Source organism: Aethalodelphis obliquidens, unplaced genomic scaffold (assembly GCF_003676395.1).
Source record: "Aethalodelphis obliquidens isolate GAN/ISIS:26980383/991018 unplaced genomic scaffold, ASM367639v1 scaffold26, whole genome shotgun sequence".
NCBI classification, from domain to species: Eukaryota; Metazoa; Chordata; class Mammalia; order Artiodactyla; family Delphinidae; genus Aethalodelphis; species Aethalodelphis obliquidens.
Window position 1 is genome coordinate 475,495 of NW_020837970.1, and position 18,946 is coordinate 494,440.

At 34.4% G+C, this 18,946-nt stretch overlaps 1 protein-coding gene across 10 annotated transcripts in view; it reads right to left on the reverse strand.

Annotated features, from left to right (window-relative positions):
- Nucleotides 1–18,946, reverse strand: part of ATOSA (atos homolog A) — an 87,245-nt gene that overhangs the window by 1,409 nt on the left and 66,890 nt on the right. For 6 of the 10 annotated variants that reach the window (XM_027123054.1, XM_027123055.1, XM_027123057.1 and 3 more), the window contains 6 exons: nt 16,925–17,044; nt 13,653–13,732; nt 12,821–12,929; nt 9,115–9,273; nt 4,185–4,253; nt 1,664–1,863 (listed from right to left, as the gene is read on the reverse strand). In XM_027123054.1, the coding sequence (XP_026978855.1) occupies nt 1,664–1,863; nt 4,185–4,253; nt 9,115–9,273; nt 12,821–12,929; nt 13,653–13,732; nt 16,925–17,044 (737 nt within the window). Of the gene's footprint in view, nt 1–1,663; nt 1,864–4,184; nt 4,254–9,114; nt 9,274–10,402; nt 11,075–12,820; nt 12,930–13,652; nt 13,733–16,924; nt 17,045–18,946 lie in introns of those variants that run through there. The other 4 variants (XM_027123056.1, XM_027123059.1, XM_027123061.1 and 1 more) reach the window with 3 other exon arrangements.

An 18,946-nucleotide genomic window follows, 5' to 3' on the forward strand; every position in this document is an offset into this window, starting at 1 on the left:
AGCTACAAAGAATGACCCATTTCACACAACTTGCCCTCCTACAATTTTGAGTACATTAAAATGGATTCCACACTTGGAAAGTCACCACAGAAAACTATCAAGTTTTGAGACAATCACAGGATGAGAAACGACTGCTACCACCAGTAGTGGCTAGCTAAATAAAACCTAATCATCATTAGAAACCAAGAGGAAAGTTAGCAGTGAAATGAAAATGGTTACCAAAGCTGTATATGGAACTGTTTCTATCCTCTGCTAACAGCTTACAGCATAATACAGGGGGTTGGAGGCTTTAATCACATAAACTTAACTGGCAGATAGTCAAACATACCCTTTAGTGTTAATTTCTCTAGTTTTCCCTTTGCATAGCAGAAATATCTGGGTTTGTGGATTTTATTCCCAAATTAGCTGAAAAATCTGGTGGTCAGTTGTATATATTAAAGCAGACCTCAGACTGGCTCACTCTTTGATTCTTTCTGCAGTTTTTCACCTTCTCAATCTGAAGAAGAACATGGTGAGCTTTGGGAATTATGCCATGCCTTCTAAAGCAGTTTCTTCACAGCATTTAAGGTATCTAATCATTATGTGGAGATGACAAAAGCTGGGATAGTTGACTTTTTGGCGAATGTTGGTTATATATGGCTAAGGCTGTTGTAACAGATTGAAGTTACCTCCTCCTGATGAATAGGGCTCCTTGGAGTAAGCAGTTAAGCTAAGATGAATTACTGTCACTGATGTGATTGAGGACTTCTTATGAACAACATCAGAAAATTATTATTAGGAATAGAGTTACAGGCAAAGGGCTACTGAGTTCTCTTCTAAGCAATACACTTGCTCATTGATCTTAAGAACTACACTAGGATTTCAGGGCTAAAAACCTTACCCTATGATGCTGGAAGCATGGACCTCAAGAGCAAACAAATGGTTTCTCACAACCTAGAGCTATTAGCTGGGTAGTAAAAGTCTGAGGAAAATATATTTCTAATGGAATCACCAGAATATAAGCTGTATAAGAACAGAGATTTTGTCCCTGCTGTTTCCAAGAGTCTAGAAGCATGCCGGACACATCAATGTTTGTTGAATAAATGAATGAATAAATGAAAGTTAAGAATTTCCCTGTCCAACTCAGCAGCCACAAGCCACATGTGGCTACTGAGCACCTGAAATGTGGCTAGTTCAAACTGAGTACAGCAAAGGAATGTAAATATCTCATTAATAATTTTTATATAGATTACATATTCCAATTATAACACTTGAATATGTTAGGTTCAATAAAATATATTAAACCTCTGCTTCTTATTACTTTTTTTAATGTGGCTACTAGAAAATATAGAACTATATATATGGCTCATATTACAATTCTATTGGACAGCATGGGTTTAGACAACTGTGTTTCATTTCCCCCAGATATATTAGCATTGTATTGCTATAACATAGTTTCCATTACACAGCTATAAATGAAAACTCCCCTAATTCAACAAGTAGTAATGACTGAAGGAAGATATGCCATGTGTTTTCTGCATCCTGGTCTATCATAAACAGTGTCGAAGTTAAGCAAATTCCAAGGGGTACTCGTCTAGTTAGAATGACAGTTTTTAAAAATAAACTAAAAATTTTAGAGTTTTCTTCTAAAGTAACGTATTTTCATATTCATTTGAAACATTACCTCAGATGTATGAGGTAGCGTAATAACCGTTCTTCTGTATGTCGGATGTTCTCTTTATTAACACTTCTCTTCATTTCTTGTTTAACAGGTACAGAAAAAGTTCTTTGTCGTAGGAATGTCTGATGATTGGCTGGCATATCTCGTAAGTCATATATCACAACAAACATCTTCACCACAGTCTTATTAGGATTAAATAAGGTCTGAAGAAACAATATAGAAATTATTCTTTAAAAACAGTGATTTGTTCATTTGATTCAAAATGATTGTGCCAATAACAAAATAGGCTTTTCAATAATAAATTAATCCCAGTGGATATAATTCAGTTTGGGGGAATAAAGTTAATAAAATTTCAGAAGTTTATGAAATGATATTCAATATTTTTTAATGGTTCAATTAGATTTTTTATTTACAGAAATAAAAGAAATAAAAACTCCTGTAACAAATCAAAATCTTTAGTCACAAATGTCATATTAATAATAGATAATACATAACATTTACTCTTGTTCATATTTTAAGAACTGGTTCCATTAGATTAAGCAAAATACACCTTCACTGAATTAAAGCATTCCAGTTCAACTACTTCAAACACTAGCTTTATTAAAATAAGTCAACTGAAAAATGCTCAAAATAGAATTTTAGTTTTCCTCACATTTTAATAGTGAATAAATAGAATTTTTTTAAATAAAAAAATAAAATCTTGGTAAAACTAGACTTTGATATGATGTTTCAGGTACATATGGTTATTATAAAATTTAAAATATATTCTCAAAAAAGAGAATTTTTCTTGTTTGGAAATTTTTCCAGGTTTAGAAAATAAAGTTCATTATTATTAGTTACAAAGTAGGCTAAGTAATACTTCATGTTCTCACAGTTGGATTCATTTCAAACACTGCAGTGACACTAGACTTTTTTTTTAATCATCATCAATATCATAATAGACTGAAATTAAATTCAGTTGCTACTTGGCCATTAATAACTGAAGGAATATTATTTTTTAAAGTACTAATTTTTAAACAAAATTCCAAGCTGCTGATTTGACTTTAACCAAATTACCAACACATCAATAGGTAACTTGGTGCCCATGCTTTCAGAAGCTCATCCGTGGCACTGGACATCACTCACTGAATCAAAATGAGAAATATATCAATATTATGATCCAATTTTTGAAATCTAGTGAGTCTTAAGATTAAGGCTAATAATACATTTAACAACCACAACAACTAGCAAGCCAGGAGTTCAAGTCATGTTTATACATAATTAAATTTATACAAGGAATGAAAGACATATCCAAATTTCAGATTTAAAATAGCCAGTAGAGTTGGTAGTCTTCAAACAAGGGGTAAATGTGCTGCGTCTGGGTTTCTGCCTCATTATTATGACACCTGATAGCTAGCTTTCCAGTGACCCACACTTTCACAAGCACTACAGAGCCAGAGGCAAGAGATCAGAAGATGATCACTCTTTTAGTTCAAGAAATACATTCAACATAAAAATCTTACTTTAAAATGCAGTGATTTTTCCTTGGTAAAATTTATACATGTGTACATACTGCAATACATATATGCATATATATTGCCTAGTACTATGTTTCATTCCTGTGTGATACGAAATAAACAAATGTACAGACTCTTCGCTATACTGGAACAACGAAGATGAGTAAAAGTGGTCCTTCGAAGCACTGATCACACTGAAGCCAAAGGTCATCAAAAGGCTTGCTGGATTAGACCAGATCCTTAGTGTGAGGAACTCAACTAGACTCTTTTTTTTTTTTTTTTTAATTTCAGCTTTATTGAGGTACAGTTGACAAATCTCAGCTAGACTCCTTCCAAGAGTTGCAAGAGCCAACACTGTAATAGACTTGCGCGCTTACAGGATTATCCTGGGTCTGACTTGGAGATGAACTCAATCACAAACTGGCCTTGATATAAAATTACTCTTCTGAGAACCCTAGATCAAGGATGATGAAGGATTACTGCTCTGGGCTAGAAGAGTTCTCCTAAGCCAAAACTAGATCTACACCTAGACCAAAAGGAAAGAGGCATTCTTTGCCCTGACATCTGTCGGACTGCATTTCTGCTTTGTGTAACCGTCTCATTAAATCAATTTTAGAAATTATTACAGTAGGGATAATATAATTTTGCTTCCCATGTTTCCCTGACAAAGCAATACTAATATTTGGGGTCTCCTTTTACATAGGTCAATCTCAGTCCGGCTTATTATATTAAGTAGAAGGTACTGGTAATCTAAATTCTAATTATACTGAAAATAGCTCTATTTAAATTATGTTAACTGTCATACACTATTTTTCTAAAGCATTCACCTTGATTAGCTTATTAATGCTTTCCTTTTATGGAGGTCCCCAAATGGTCATTCCTGAGGCAGAGCAGGGAAACTCCAAACAAAGCTGCAGCCCCACTGTTACTTACCAAAGTTGTTGCAGCAGCAGTAGCAGGAGAAAGGGCTAAGTTCTATATGTATGTGAGAGAATGATTATTGCAATTGTAGGCTATAAAACACATACCACTTGTATTGTTCCTGAAGGAGGTACTCGATAACCCCTTTTACCAAGGGACTCTAAAGTAATCACACCCTTGAAATAAAAGAAGACAAACTGAGTACAAACTGATGCATATATATACATAAAAGACTAAAATAAGAATAATAAATCATGTAATTACTAACATTTCAGAATTGTATTTGTATGGAAAAACATTCACATTGAATTAATAGAGATACATTCTATGAATATGAAATAGTGAGGATCCCACCTCACTAGGAAACAATTTACTGTTCTTCCAAGAGATGCTTCAATAAACAATACATAACATCAATGACCATACTGCTTGAAATTAATATTAAGATATAAGATATAGAAGTGAGAAGTTCTTTAACTAAAAAGGAAATAAAGGGAGATGACAGGATTATTCTCTTGTACCATGTGGGAGCAGGGAAATGAAGCAAAACAATTTATTGGTCTTTGGACATACAGAAACTCAGGAATGAGGACTGATCCTAAGTCTTTCCCAAAAATGAAGTCAATTCTTCAGTCAGAAAGTTGAGTTGTTATATACACATATGGACTTCTGACTAGAGACAGACCAGCATCATCAGCATCACCTGTGAACTTGTTAGAAATGCATAATTTCTGGCTTCTCCCCAGATCTACCAAATCAAATCTGCATTTTAACAAGATTCCCCAGATGATATCATATGTACATTAAAGTTTGAGAGGCACTGCCATATTATATAAAATAGTTTTCTGAGAAAGATGCTGTAATCACTGCAGAAGTTGAAACAATGACGAACAGTATAAATTAAAACACGGGAAGCTAAGACTGAATGTGTGAAAGTTTCTAGATAACCAGGATGACCAAATTACTACAGGTGGTGACTGTGATACTTAATTCTTAGGTGGCTTTAAGAAACAAATGCTGATTCATTTAACTGGGTGAATAGTTTTCTTTTGAGTAGTTAAGTAGAATAATTGCATGCTCTACAACTCATATCCCATCATTTTACACTGTACCTGCAAAATGTGTCAACCTTATGTAAAAGTAAATATAAAACAGGACTGTCCCATCAGGCAACATTTGTTGGGTTTGAAAGACAGACCAGGGGAGGCGGTGGGGGGTAGAAAGCAGTGGACAAAGGTAAAAGGGAAGGCCAGACTCTAATATGTGAATACCTAATCTCCAAGTGAACAGCAATTGACAATCAGAATATTAAATTAATACGTTAATAATGGGAAATGTTCATGGAAATGGGCACTGAAAAGACATATGTGGTTCTTAACAAATATGATTACATGGTCATTTAAAGCATGAAAACAGCATATCAACAAACTGCATCCCTAACCAACACAGTAATGAAGTTTTAATAATTTTTCTCTTACAATCTTCTCTACATGAAAAAATGCTATGGTATATAATGCTCCTCTTCTTCCTAGTTCCAGAAAGAAAAAGCAGAATATATCTAAATAATAGCTACCTTTCTAATCACATTGCTCCAGGCAATATATTACTGTTTTTCCTTGCCATCCTCCGCTAAATATATATAAGAAAACTGGTGAGGGAAAATCTACTACCAAGCCTACACTTACTTCCTTTAACACAATACAACTCTAATAGATTTTAGAACATAATAACAGTAACTAAATCAATTTATAAAGAAAGAATATGGATAAAACCCCTCAAAGTTTAAGGCAACACTTTACAACAATAATTTCTAAGCAATATAAGACTAGTATTGGCAATGGCAAGTTAGGAATTTTGAAGGGATTGGGAAAGTATTTGGAATTTTATTTGTATTATTATTAAATTTATTATTTTTTTTTAAATTTCATTATTTTAATTGGTTGGCATATTAATATTTCCACCTAGAAAGTTACTGTATTTAACATAAAGAAGAAAAATACATTTTCTTCTGGCATTTTAGGATGGAATAGGTAGATTAAGATGAACTAAATTTGGTCAAAATCTTACACAAAAAATTCTCAAGTGACTGGGGAATAGAGAATATGCAAAGCTAAGTAAAACTGAAGGAGGTACATCTTAATTTCGTTAATTATAAATAGAAGAAAATATATAAAATATATAGTGCTGTTAATATGATCATAAAGCAAGTCATACCATGAATTTGCCACGGGCAAAACTGCTTTAGACCTTTCTGCCTGGTTCCACCGTGCAATAGTTTCTAAACAGTGAAATGTTGCCATATTACGTAACACTTGGAGAACATTTTTACTACTGACATAGGATTGGAGAGAGACATTTGTATGGCTTTGAGCTAGTCTAAAAGGAATTATTTAATGAAAAGCCCTGTACTATCTCTACCCCACAAAGACAGAATTCTCTGTGCTAAAATTTCACCCTTGCAAGTCATTTGTATAATTTGTCATGAGAGGTCCCAAGGTTATTATTAGAGTAACAAATAGGGGTTTGGTGTCTCAGCTCCACTGGTCTGTGATATGTACTATCTTATCAAAACATGATCAGACCTTTGAAAACAGACTAAACTACCAAAATACAAATAACACTCCCTACCGAATAAGATTAATTTGATTAATTTACAGTAGGAAAGATCCGTGGTCTAAGATTTGGACTGGGTCATTTGTAAAGGGAACCCATTCCTAATGAGTAAAAACAATTACATATTGGAAAATTTATTAAAGAATATTATCAGAGAAAAGTAAGAAAAAGATTCTTAAAGGATAGACTAACTTAACCTAATTTAGACTCTTTTCAATATTTATTCAAAATCTGTGATCATTTGTGTGTGCTTTCTGGAGACAGAGTGATAAAATCCTTTATCTCTCTCTTTTTAAAATTTAATTTAATTAATTTATTTTTTATACAGCAGGTTCTTATTAGTTATCTATTTTGTATATATTAGTGTATATATGTCAATCCCAATCTCCTAGTTCATCCCACCCCCGACCCCCACTTTCCCCCTAAATCCTTTATCTCTTAATCCTTATTTTTTTAGATGTCAACCAAGGTCAAGAATTAATGTTATTTTGCTTTTTTAAAGCATAGTTCAAATTACCTCTTGCTCATGAATTTCACTCAAAGATAGTTTTTTGAGCTGACTTTCAGCCAATTCACTCTTTTACTTGTTTCTAACTCATCCTAATGGTCATCAGGGACTCTGTACACTAATGACCTCAGATCTTATCTTTCCATTCTTTATTACCATGTGCCAATAGAATACCTGAAACTAATGAGACTTCTTGATGTCCCAGTAAAGCAGAATGGCCATCTTTATAGCTATATTCTTTTTTTTTTTTTTGCGGTACACGGGCCTCTCACTGTTGTGGCCTCTCCCGTTGCGGAGCGCAGGCTCTGGACGCGCAGGCTCAGCGGCCATGGCTCACGGGCCCAGCCGCTCCGTGGCATGTGGGATCTTCCCGGACCGGGGTGCGAACCCATGTCCCCTGCATCGGCAGGCGGACTCTCAACCACTGCGCCACCAGGGAAGCCCTATAGCTATATTCTAATATTGTAAGCATTCCAGTAAGATACACATTTTTTCTGGTATTGAGCTTATCTCAATGATATTTTCCATTTTATTAATTATCTAAAATTAACAGTTATTTTTTCAAAATTATACTGGAAAGTGGATACATCTTACTATGGTAAATGAGTAACAAGTGGTATATGTGATAACTGGGTAGGCTTGTGAAGAACTGGGCCTCTGTTTTTTATAACAACCACTGTTATGCATCTTTACAATTATGACCCACAAGTGTTATTATTATTGAAAAAAGAAAACTTTGAATAAATGACACCACTGTGCTTTTTAGATCAAAGTATGAAACACCAATCAGACTCTTGATTAAAATTTCACCCTTAGAATGGAATAAGGCTTAACAACCTTCCGTGAACAAACTACATCAATAATGAGTAGACTGCATTTAGGTCCCTAAAAAACTGTAACTTCCCTTCCTCTGTTGTTTCTCAATTATGCAGAATTTGCTTTTCATAGTTTTTATTAATAACAAAAGACATTGCTGCTAATGTCCTTGAGGAACCTAGAAGGTGGGGGAGAGGGATATTAGAAAGGAAGCAATTGGGTCAGGAGGTAAGTTAGGAAATTCAAGTAGCAAGACCAGAGCTGTATATTTCTATGCCTACTGCAATTTGTATTTCTCAAAGTAAGACCTAACATAAAAACCCAGATCTGACTCCATATTTTATACCATCAATGTAAACTTCTTACAGACTTGCACTGCTAGCCACTAACTTGTCTTTTGGAAAAGGGCTGATAGTAATCACACACCAGGACTTGGTATCATTTTTGCAGTTGAGGGCTTATTTCATCCTCAAATCCACTGGAATAAAAGATGGGAAAGATAAAATTATAGGATCCTAAGGCTCAAGACAGTGCTCTTATTCCTCTTAGCTATTTTACTCTCCACTAAAACATTGGCATGGAGTCAGAAATAGCTAGTATTCTAAAGAACCCTAGGATTGGAAAACGAATGGTCCAAAGATAAACCAAACAGGAGAAAGGGGGTGAAAGGGCATCACAAAAGCCGTACGTCACCAAATCTTTACCTAAACTCTACTGAGATGAGGATCATAGTGAAGGCAACACTGTTAGGACTAGAGTGCCCAGTAAGCACTTGAGAATCTGCGTGAACTCAGCAAGATATGGAATCACAGTGTCACTAATCAAAATTTTATCATTTTTTCATATTACATAGAAACAAGTAAATTTTCAGCACAATCCTCAAATGTAATAGAGGATATCTGTTATTAGAGCTTGCTCAGAAAGAAGTTGTGAGGTGTTATTCTGGCATATTCATCTCTATGCAGCCTTCAATCCCCTCTTAGGAAATGCTTTATATTTTCAAGCATGGCACCAAAGTAGTACTAAATCTCTTTAAACTTAAAGGTATTTGTCATTAAGATGGTTGATTTTAGCAGAAGAAGACAATTAAAAATACTTGCCATATAAGGAGAGGGAGCATTATCATCAGAAACACTGTAGAATGACACTTCAACTGGAAGAGTCAAATGAGTGGGGCAGAAAACACCACTTGCCCCTACCTCGGCAGTAAAGCCATCAACAATGCCGAGAGGATCTAAACGATAGTTCAAGACAGACTCCTGGAAGGCAAAATAAAAGAATTTTTAAGAAATAAAATTTAAAAGTTAACACATTCATTCCTTCTTTCTATTTAAAGAAATATGTTAGTATGCTTTCTGGCACTAGAAAAGTGGTCACTGCCATTGCCATGCCCTCATTTCAAATGTTCATCTGACCTGAAATCAACCCCCTCCCAAATCAATCTTCTACCACCTTACAAAGTTTGGCCTCCTTACTATTCCAACCCCACACTGAACTATCTTTGAACTTCACCATTATTTTTTTTTTCACCATTATTTTGATATAATCGTTTAATGAGTTATTCTTATCTCTGTAAAGAAAGTATGCTCTACCAGAGCAGGTATAATATCAGAAATTTTCTTATTCCTCAGAGTATATTTCTACTGTTAGCCACAGAGAAGCACTTGAAAACTTGTTAACAGGTCATATACAGAAGTTCCATCAAAACAGAAAGCCAAGTACTCATAACTTTAACTGAAAAACAACTGCCTCTTAAAAATTGTTGTTGGATGTGACATATGTTTTATTGTTTAGTTTAATTTAAAAAACAGTAAATACACATTGGGAAAAATTTAAAAGTACATAAATACAAACAACAGAGAAGCTCCTTATCCATCTCTCCCAAGCTCATTTGCTGAGGAAACCACTTTTAACAATTTAGTGTTTATCTTTCCAGGTATGAGAAACATGTTAAACCTTTCACAAGCTCTCCTTCCTATACATATATCAACATATATATGCATACATCAAGAAATGTGAGTAACATTTCTTTGATTCAGTAATTCTTTGAAAAGAAACACTCCAAGCCCTCATGAGTCTAAATTTGAAAGTGGTATCAGCAATTCTCAAGTCCCGTGTCAAAAAGACCAGACCAAGAGACCTATGTTACAACGAGCCTTCTATATCTCCCTCCTGCCCTGCAATCAATCCAATCCATACCCTGCTGATGGGACCTCTCAGTCTCACAGCCTCAGCTCTCTCAACACCAGTAACCTAGCTCAGACCCTCATAACCTCTCCTCTGAACAAATGCAATACCCTCTAATTAGTTATTCCATCTTTAGTGTATCATCTGTATTACTGCCAGAGTTTTTCTTTAAAAAAAAAAAAAAAGTCTTACGTTACCCACCAGGTTAAAAACTTTGTGTTTCTTGATGTCCACAGGATGAAGTCAAATATTCACAGCATGGTACGTAAGGCCCACCCTACATCTCTTACCACAGCTCTCCTCACTTGCACGCAGTCTTATACTCCAGTTCTGGATGATGCTTTTGAATATCACCATGCTCTTTTACTACTTTTACACATATGCCTTTGCACATGTAGCTCCCTTTGTCTAGAATCCCTTGACACTTCTCACACAATTTACTTGGCAAATTCCTACTCAACTTTTGTAACTAAGCTCAAATGACAGCTCCTTAGTAAAACTTTCCCAGTCCCTTAGCAGAGAGAACAAATATATGGAGACTGAGAAAATTTCTATTACAGTGCTAATTACTTCGGTTTATAGATTATTTATATGTCCAACTTCTCCAGCAGACTGTAAACTTCTCTAAGGCAGGCAGTTTATTATTTAGCTTTATATTCCTAGCATATAACATGACACATAGTAGGTACTCAATAAATGTTTCTTAAATAAGAAACATGTTCTAAGGATGTATGAAAATTTCAGAAAAAGAGCACAAAAATGCTAATGGATAAGGCCAATGATCCAATGTAGTCTACGACTTTATTCAGATTTTTGTGACTTTAAACGAATATATTGTACTAGCATGCATGTTAGGCCCTACTGAGTGCAAAACTACAAGAAAAGGAAATAAAAGGCATACAAATTACAAAGTAAGAAATAAAACTGTCCCTATTTGTAGATGATGTGGGAATCTACATACAAAAATCCGCCCCCTCCAAATCAATAAAATTAATAAGCAAGTTGAGCAAGGTCATAGGTGATTATATATGTTTATACACACATACATACATACATATATATATATATATATATACACACACACACACACATACATATAAAAACACTTATATATATATATATATATATTTTTAGCCCCAACTCTCAGCATGCAAGATCTTAGTTCCCCAACCAGGGATCCAACCCATGCCCCCTACAGTGGAAGCATGGAGTCCTAACCACTGGGCTGCCACGGAATTCCCTAAAATCACTGTTGGGAATGTAAATTGGTACAACCGCTATGGAGAACAGTATGGAGGTTCCTTAAAAAACAAAAATTAGAAGTACCATATGCCCCAGCAATCCTACTCGTAGGCATACACCCAGAGAAAACCATAATTCAAAAAGATAAGTGCACCCCAATGTTCATTGCAGCACCATCTACAATAGCCAGGACATGGAAGCAACCTAAATGTCCACTGACAGGGGAATGGATAAAAAAGATGTGGTACATATGTACAATGGACTATTACTCAGCCATTAAAAAGAATGAAATAATGCCATTTGCAGTGACATGGATGGACCTAGAGATTGTCACACTGAGTGAAGTAAGTCAGACAGAGAAAGATAAATATCATGTGATATCGCTTATGTGTGGATTCTAAAAAAAGGGTACAAATGAACTTATCTACAAAACAGAAGTAGAGTTACAGATGTAGAAAACAAACTTATGGTTACTGGGGGGTAAAGGGGGGGAGGGATAAATTGGGAGACTGGGATTGACATATACACACTACTATATATAAAAGAGATAAAACAGATAACTAATTAGGACCTACTGTGTAACAGAGGGAATTCTACTCAATACTCTGTAATGGCCTATATGGGAAAAGTATCTTAAAAAGAGTGCATATATGTATATATATAACTGATTCATTTTGCTGTACACCTGCAACTAACACAACATTGTAAATCAACTATACTCCAATAAAATTTTTTTTTAAATGTCATTTACAGGTTCATGTTTAAGATTGTTTTCTAATTGAAGAAAACTAAACCCTTGATATACTTGATCCCAAGTAGAAGAGTCATTAAATAAAGCAGCACATGTATCAGAGACCTTTAACCATTTGATTTTTTAAAAATAATCTTATTTTATAATAAATTTAGATTTACAGAGGAGTTGCAAATATAGTACAAAGCACTATTTGATTTTGAAAATCAGCCTCCTTGATCATGAATCAGCTGCTATCAGCCCACCATCATCCTTCCTGGGTCCCAGAGCCAGTTTTACCAGGTAAGAAGGTGCGGTCAAGTCTACTTTCCAGCTCGAGTAACGGATACCTCCATCCAACCTGATTTCACCTAAGTCCTGCATCTCCTCCACCAGCTACCCAATTCTAAAATGTCACTGCCAACAATTCTCCCAACTTTACTTCTCATGAAAAGGAAAGGAAAAAGGGAAATCAAAAAAGGAAAAAGGGATAAGGAAAAAAGAAAAAGGGAAAGGAAAGGAGGTGATTTCAAGGCTTTAGAAAAATATAATCCACTTATTTCCTTTTTAAGAACAAATGACATAAATGACACCATGGGTCTAGGTTAGGAAACTTCAACTCTTAAAATAGTTTCAAAAAACATTACCTCAAAATTTCCTAAGAGACTAAGACTTGTTATAGGTGGAGCACTAGAACTCAGAAATGGTTTTTCATGAATATCTGGATCATCTTCAATGTTTAAACATGGTCGAGGACTATTTAAAAAAAGAACAAATCAGCAAATGGACATATTAACAACAGTATTTTCTAATTCACTTTTGTACAAATTAAATTAGGAGGATCTGATCAATTTTACTTCAACTACCATAATAAAAAATTAATGTAACCAAATTTTAAGATATGAAATATCTCATTTTAAATTCCTGATTAGATTTTATAATCTTTGTTATAATATTTGATAAAGAATATAAATAACATCCTAGGTTTCAAGGTGGAATTTATAACATATCACATAGCAGCATCTACTGGAAATATATAATATTGTAATGCAGTCTTCTATATCAATCTTCATTTTAAGTTAAAAATTAGAATACAAAGGCAAACTTATGTGACTAAGGAATATAATGAGAGTATTATTTGTCAACATGGAACAAATTGCCAAGGATTTTTTGCAAAGGAGTATAAGACAAAGGAGGAGGTGAATGACCAGAAACAGACAAACCCACTTAAATGTTAAAACCAATGTAAGTGTTTTGTTTATCATAATGACCACTGTATATAGTTAGTTACTCATCATCTTAATTTCTCCCTCACTCATCCTTAATAACTGTATGTGTGAAATCATCTTGAAAATGATAAACTGAAAAATGGGATTCCTGTTCAAAGTTTGATTTTCAGAGTCAACATTATTTACTGTGAAAGGCTAGAATTTTGTGCAAGATTATTTCATATACACTAATGAATTTTAAGATAAATACCTTCTAGATGATAAGCTTTTCAGATGCAGTAATGAAGAATCCAGATTAAAGCAACCTGATTGTGCCTTTCTTTGAGGAACCTAAGGTTAAAATAATCACTTGTTAGGTTTCAAAAGAATTTCAGAAGACTATAATTTTTTTCTTGAATTGACAGAACAATTTTCAAATGAAAGCTAAGCATATCTTAAAAAATAATAAAACTTCTCTCCTAACAGCTTATTAAAATCATGCTCTTTATTACATATTGTCCCTATGTCCTCATTTTATTAACTAGTTTGGAAAAAAAGATGATTAATAAAAGCACTTTTACTAGGTTTTTCTTTTTTTCTTTTTTTGGCCAACCGCACTTCGGAATCTTAGTTCCCCAACCACGGATTGAACCCTGGCCACAGCAGTGAAAGCGCTGAGTCTAAATCACTGGACCGCCATGGAATTCCCTCGGTTTTGATTTTTTAAGAACCAGAACCAGTTTTTTCTAAAACCAAATCTTACATGTAATCCCAACATATAATATAATAAGACTTTTACTTTTTTACTTTATATACTTCTGTATTGAGGGGGTAGGAATAAATGATTAATAGCTTTACAATAAAAGGGGGAAAAAAAGAATTAAATGGCGATGGGAGTCTGGGGTCCTGACAACTCTACTGTTCTTTTAACCATCCCTACCCGACTGCACATTTCCCAGAACCCTGGCTGGGGCTTCACAGAGAATAGGTTTGAAAAATACTACTGTGGATTTTTAACCACTATTATATAACAAATTACATTTAAGACAAACCACCAACTAGCTAAAAATGATCTAAAAATGAAAGACCCAAGTGTAAATTAAAGGTAAAATCACATACAACATACAAGTTAGACGGATTTGTCTCTAGAATTAATGTTAAATATGTATAAAGTATCTGAGTGATTGGTCTAATTTGTGACTAAGAAACAGATGATACTGAAAGTCTAAAAAACCTCAATATTTTTGAGAGTTGTACAAGCACACCATTCTATATTTTGGAGTTAGAACTTAATGTGAAATCTTCAATCCAAATTCTTATGTCTTCAATTCAGGAAAGTTTTCTACTTTCATTTCTTCCAATACTGCATTTTCCTCATTCCATCTAGCCTTCCTTTTGGAATTTCTACTAGGCTTATACTGAACATCTCATTTTATCCTCCAGGGCTCTTTCATATTTTACCATTTCTCTTCCCTTCTGCACTTTATTCTAGGTGCTTTCTTAATACGTGTCTATCCATTGACTAAATCTCTATTCAGCTGATTCCAGTCCACCATTTAATCCATGTGTATGTGTATGCGCACGTGTGTGTACACTTCAATTATATTTTTCATATTTTTGATTTCTATTTTTCCAATCCCACATGTTCTCTTATCTCAGTTCCCTGTCTTTATCTTCATTTATCTCTTGGAACATACATTCACTCATTCATTCATTTATTTATGTTAAAATCTTTATTGGAGTAATTGCTTTACAATGCTGTGTTAGTTTTTGCTGTATAACAAAGTGAATCAGCTATACATAAACATATAACCCCGTATCTCCTCCCTCTTGTATCTCCCTCCCTCCCACCCTCCCTATCCCACCCCTCTAGATGGACACAAAGCACCAAGATGATCTCCCTGTCTTGAAACATTTTAAAAAGAATTATTTCTGATTCTCTTTCAAGTTGCTCTGATAACAGGATTCCTAAATATGAATTTTCCCACTTCTTCTTGCTGATTCTTTTAAGGTGCTTTGTAATTTTAATTCCCCTGAGATCATCCTCAGTAAGAGTTATCTTCCATGAAAATAAATCCTTGGTGCCATGGGTGATAGATGTGGGATAGTTTCATGTTTTCTCATAGACAGCACAAATTCAGAACCCCCTAACCATGGGTGACTTAGGCTTAGGTCCAAATTCTTTTGGGGGCTTCTTTTCCCATCTACTCTATCCCTCCTATTGCACCCCTTAAGTAAATAGGTGATTTCTTTTCTCTTCTCCCATTTCTAGAATGGCAGTCCTCACCTGTTTCTGGCTTTATGGAGTTTGGTTTTAGGTCCCAGCTACGACCGGTATAGACCTGACTCCTGATCCAGCAGGAGCATTAAACCCTAGCACTATATTAGATTTAGATATCCTAGAAGGTCATAATTTGCCCCAAGTGAGTTTTGGAGATTTACCTTTCTTGCACTTACACTATATTATGTATTTAAAAGTTGTGTTATATTTTGTCCAGGATTTTTGTGTTTGGGAAGGAGGAAGGATCTTCTTGTATTAACTCAGTCCACCACATTGAACAGAAGTCTGTAGTGCTTTTTACACCAGCATGATGCTGTAAGTTTTTTCCTCATCACTTGGGCATTTTGAAAGCACCTCATACATAGGTCAAACATTTGGGGTTATTTTAAATTGTTTAGAATTCAACTTCCCTAAAATAAACACCTAAGGTCCAAGTTACAAATTTAAAACTAAATCTCTTATTCAAGAATTAATTTTTGAAAATATGCTAGATATTGTATGCTTTGAGTTTACTTAAAAAAACTCACATAAAAACAAAAATTATGTCAATAGCAAAAATAAACATGTTTTTAGTTTACTAGGATATTGACTGCTTACCTCTGGTTTAACCGAAATGGCAGCTTTAGCGACTATCAAATGCTTACCAGGAATGATACTAATCATCTTCCCAACACTAAGGTAGACATTATCACCCATTTTTCAGATGAGGAAACTGAGGCTCAGAGAGACAATATTCCTCACCTAATGTCACACAGCTAGGGTGAAGTCAGCGTGATGCCAAAGCGAGGTTCTTAACCATCACACTCAGATCTATAAATTTATTAGTAAATGTAGAGTGGGGAAACGTCTCAAAATAAGACGATTAACTGTACAGGTCGCAAGTCAAAGACAGCCACAAATTTGATTCCCAGATGATTCAGCTGGTGGTGTCAACCAGCCACAGTACTATGATACAAATCTATTTAGAGAAAATCCACTTTACACTAAGTATTTTCTTTACATTAGTGAGAATTAATATGCTGGACAAAAGAATTTCAGAGAAATTTTATAATCCTAATACAATAAATTCATTTTTATTCATTTTTTCTGCCTTTTTCCATATTAACATTTAGCTATTACATGTATCAAAAAATAAATGTTTTCCCACTAGAAATTTATTTTGAAGGTATTTAAATTTTTTCAATTAAAATTTGGATAAAGTGATTTGCAAACATTTTACATGTTTTGCAAGTCTAAACATAAAATAAGAGAAAAACACTTACAGGACTGGAAAGAAGAGGCAATCCAGTTCGAGGATGAAAGGCTCTGGTTGAGGTTCCATCCAAGGAATGAAAATTATGTTTCCGCCAGACACTTGAGTGTTTAAGTGGTATAGTTCTCTGCTAGGAAAAGATTTAGATTTTAATGGCAATATTTAAAATTTTTTTGTTTCTAGATTTATTCTTAACATCTACTGAGGTATTACATCCTTGGTGGTAAAGCTAACAACCTATATAACTATCTATACACACATATATATACACTTTAATCAAAAAACAGTGTTTAAGAGTTTTTTCTAAGTTGATGAATAAACTCAAATATTCTAAAAAAAGTATGTCCAAACACAATTGCCTTATCAACATATTTATCAAAACTCAGTCTGGGCTTCCCTGGTGGTGCAGTGGTTAAGAATCCGCCTGCCAATGCAGAGGACAAGGGGTTCAATCCCTGGCCCGGGAAGATCCCACATGCTGTGGAGCAACTAAGCCCATGCACAACTACTGAGCCTGTGCTATAGAGCCCACGAGCCACAACTACTGAAGCCCGTGCGCCTAGAGCCCGTGCTCTGCAACAAGAGAAGCCACCGCAATAAGAAGCCCTTGCACCTCAACCAAGAGTAGCTCCCGCTCACCACAGCTAGGGAAAGCTCACGCACAGCAATGAAGACCCAATACAGCCAAAAATAAAAACAAATAAATAAATAAGTTTGTTTTAAAAAAAAACAACTCAGTCTATCATCTAGTAAGCTAATATTCAATTCTTTTAATCTGTGAAAAAAAAAAACTCACAGAAAAAAATTAGTAAAATATTCTAAAATATAAAACTATGTCAGTAGCAAGAGCCATTCTCAGAAAATATAATTTGGTACAGCATGATACAAAAATTTAAATGTGAATTTTAAAATATACTTAACACAGTCACAGTATCATGTTTTTGAAGTGATATAAGAAATAGACTAATTCTTAAGAATTTAAAATGGCAAATTTATACCAGAAACAAAAAATGCATAAAAACACATGAATAAAAATCAGAGAAGAATAATTGGGGCCCTGGCTCTACCATTTACTAGCTTTATGACCTTGGGCAAGTTACTTAACCTCTCTGGGCCTAGAGTTCTCATTTGTAAACTGGAGTTAGTAATAGCGCCTAACCTCAGAGCGTAGTGAAAGGATTTAGTAAGCCAGCATGTATAAAACACTCAGAAGAGTGCCTGGGCATCCAGTAAATGCTATATAATTATATTTAAAGTAAGTGTACGAAAAAACAAATCTTAGTGGCTTGAAAAATACCATGGTCAAAGTAAGTCTCCCTATTAGGTACCAGAAAGGATCGTGAAAAGCTAGTATTCTTAAGGCCAGGGTAGGTTTTTGTGACAATTATAGTTTTAGGAAATTGGAAACTGTCATTTGATTAAACCCATGTGTTAGAAAGAGATCGTCTGTTGAAAAATATTAATTGGAAACATGGCATACTTTTAAGACTCTAATGTCCGGCAAAACTAATTTGTATGATAAAGAAGATGAATCAAGGTCATTCAGATTTGGATTGAGGCAGTTAAGTAGTTTTCCATATAACTGAGATATAAATTTGTGATACTTCTTGGAAAAATAAAGGAAATTTAAGCCTAGTAATAATTTTCTAAAGTTAAAAAGTGATTTGGTAGACAAATAAAATGGAACTAACTTAAATATCTTTGATTTAGGTAGTGCATTAAAAGCTTACAAAATGTTTAAAGATCTATAATTTGATTATCACCACAACTATAAGCAAAAGATATTCATCGTTCTTATTTTAAAATCGAGGAGACTGAGGGTTTTACAAGTTACGTGATTTATTCAGCTTCACTCAAGGACCAAATTGTCAGGACTGACACTTGGGTATTCTGACCAACAGCCCAGTTATTTCACTATAGGTATTCCTAGGCATAACACAATGGGCACACTGCTTGTACTAGGCCAGAGCTGCTGTCAAACAATACCTTAAGCTAATGATACAAGTTTCATTTCTGACTCTTATTTACTCTC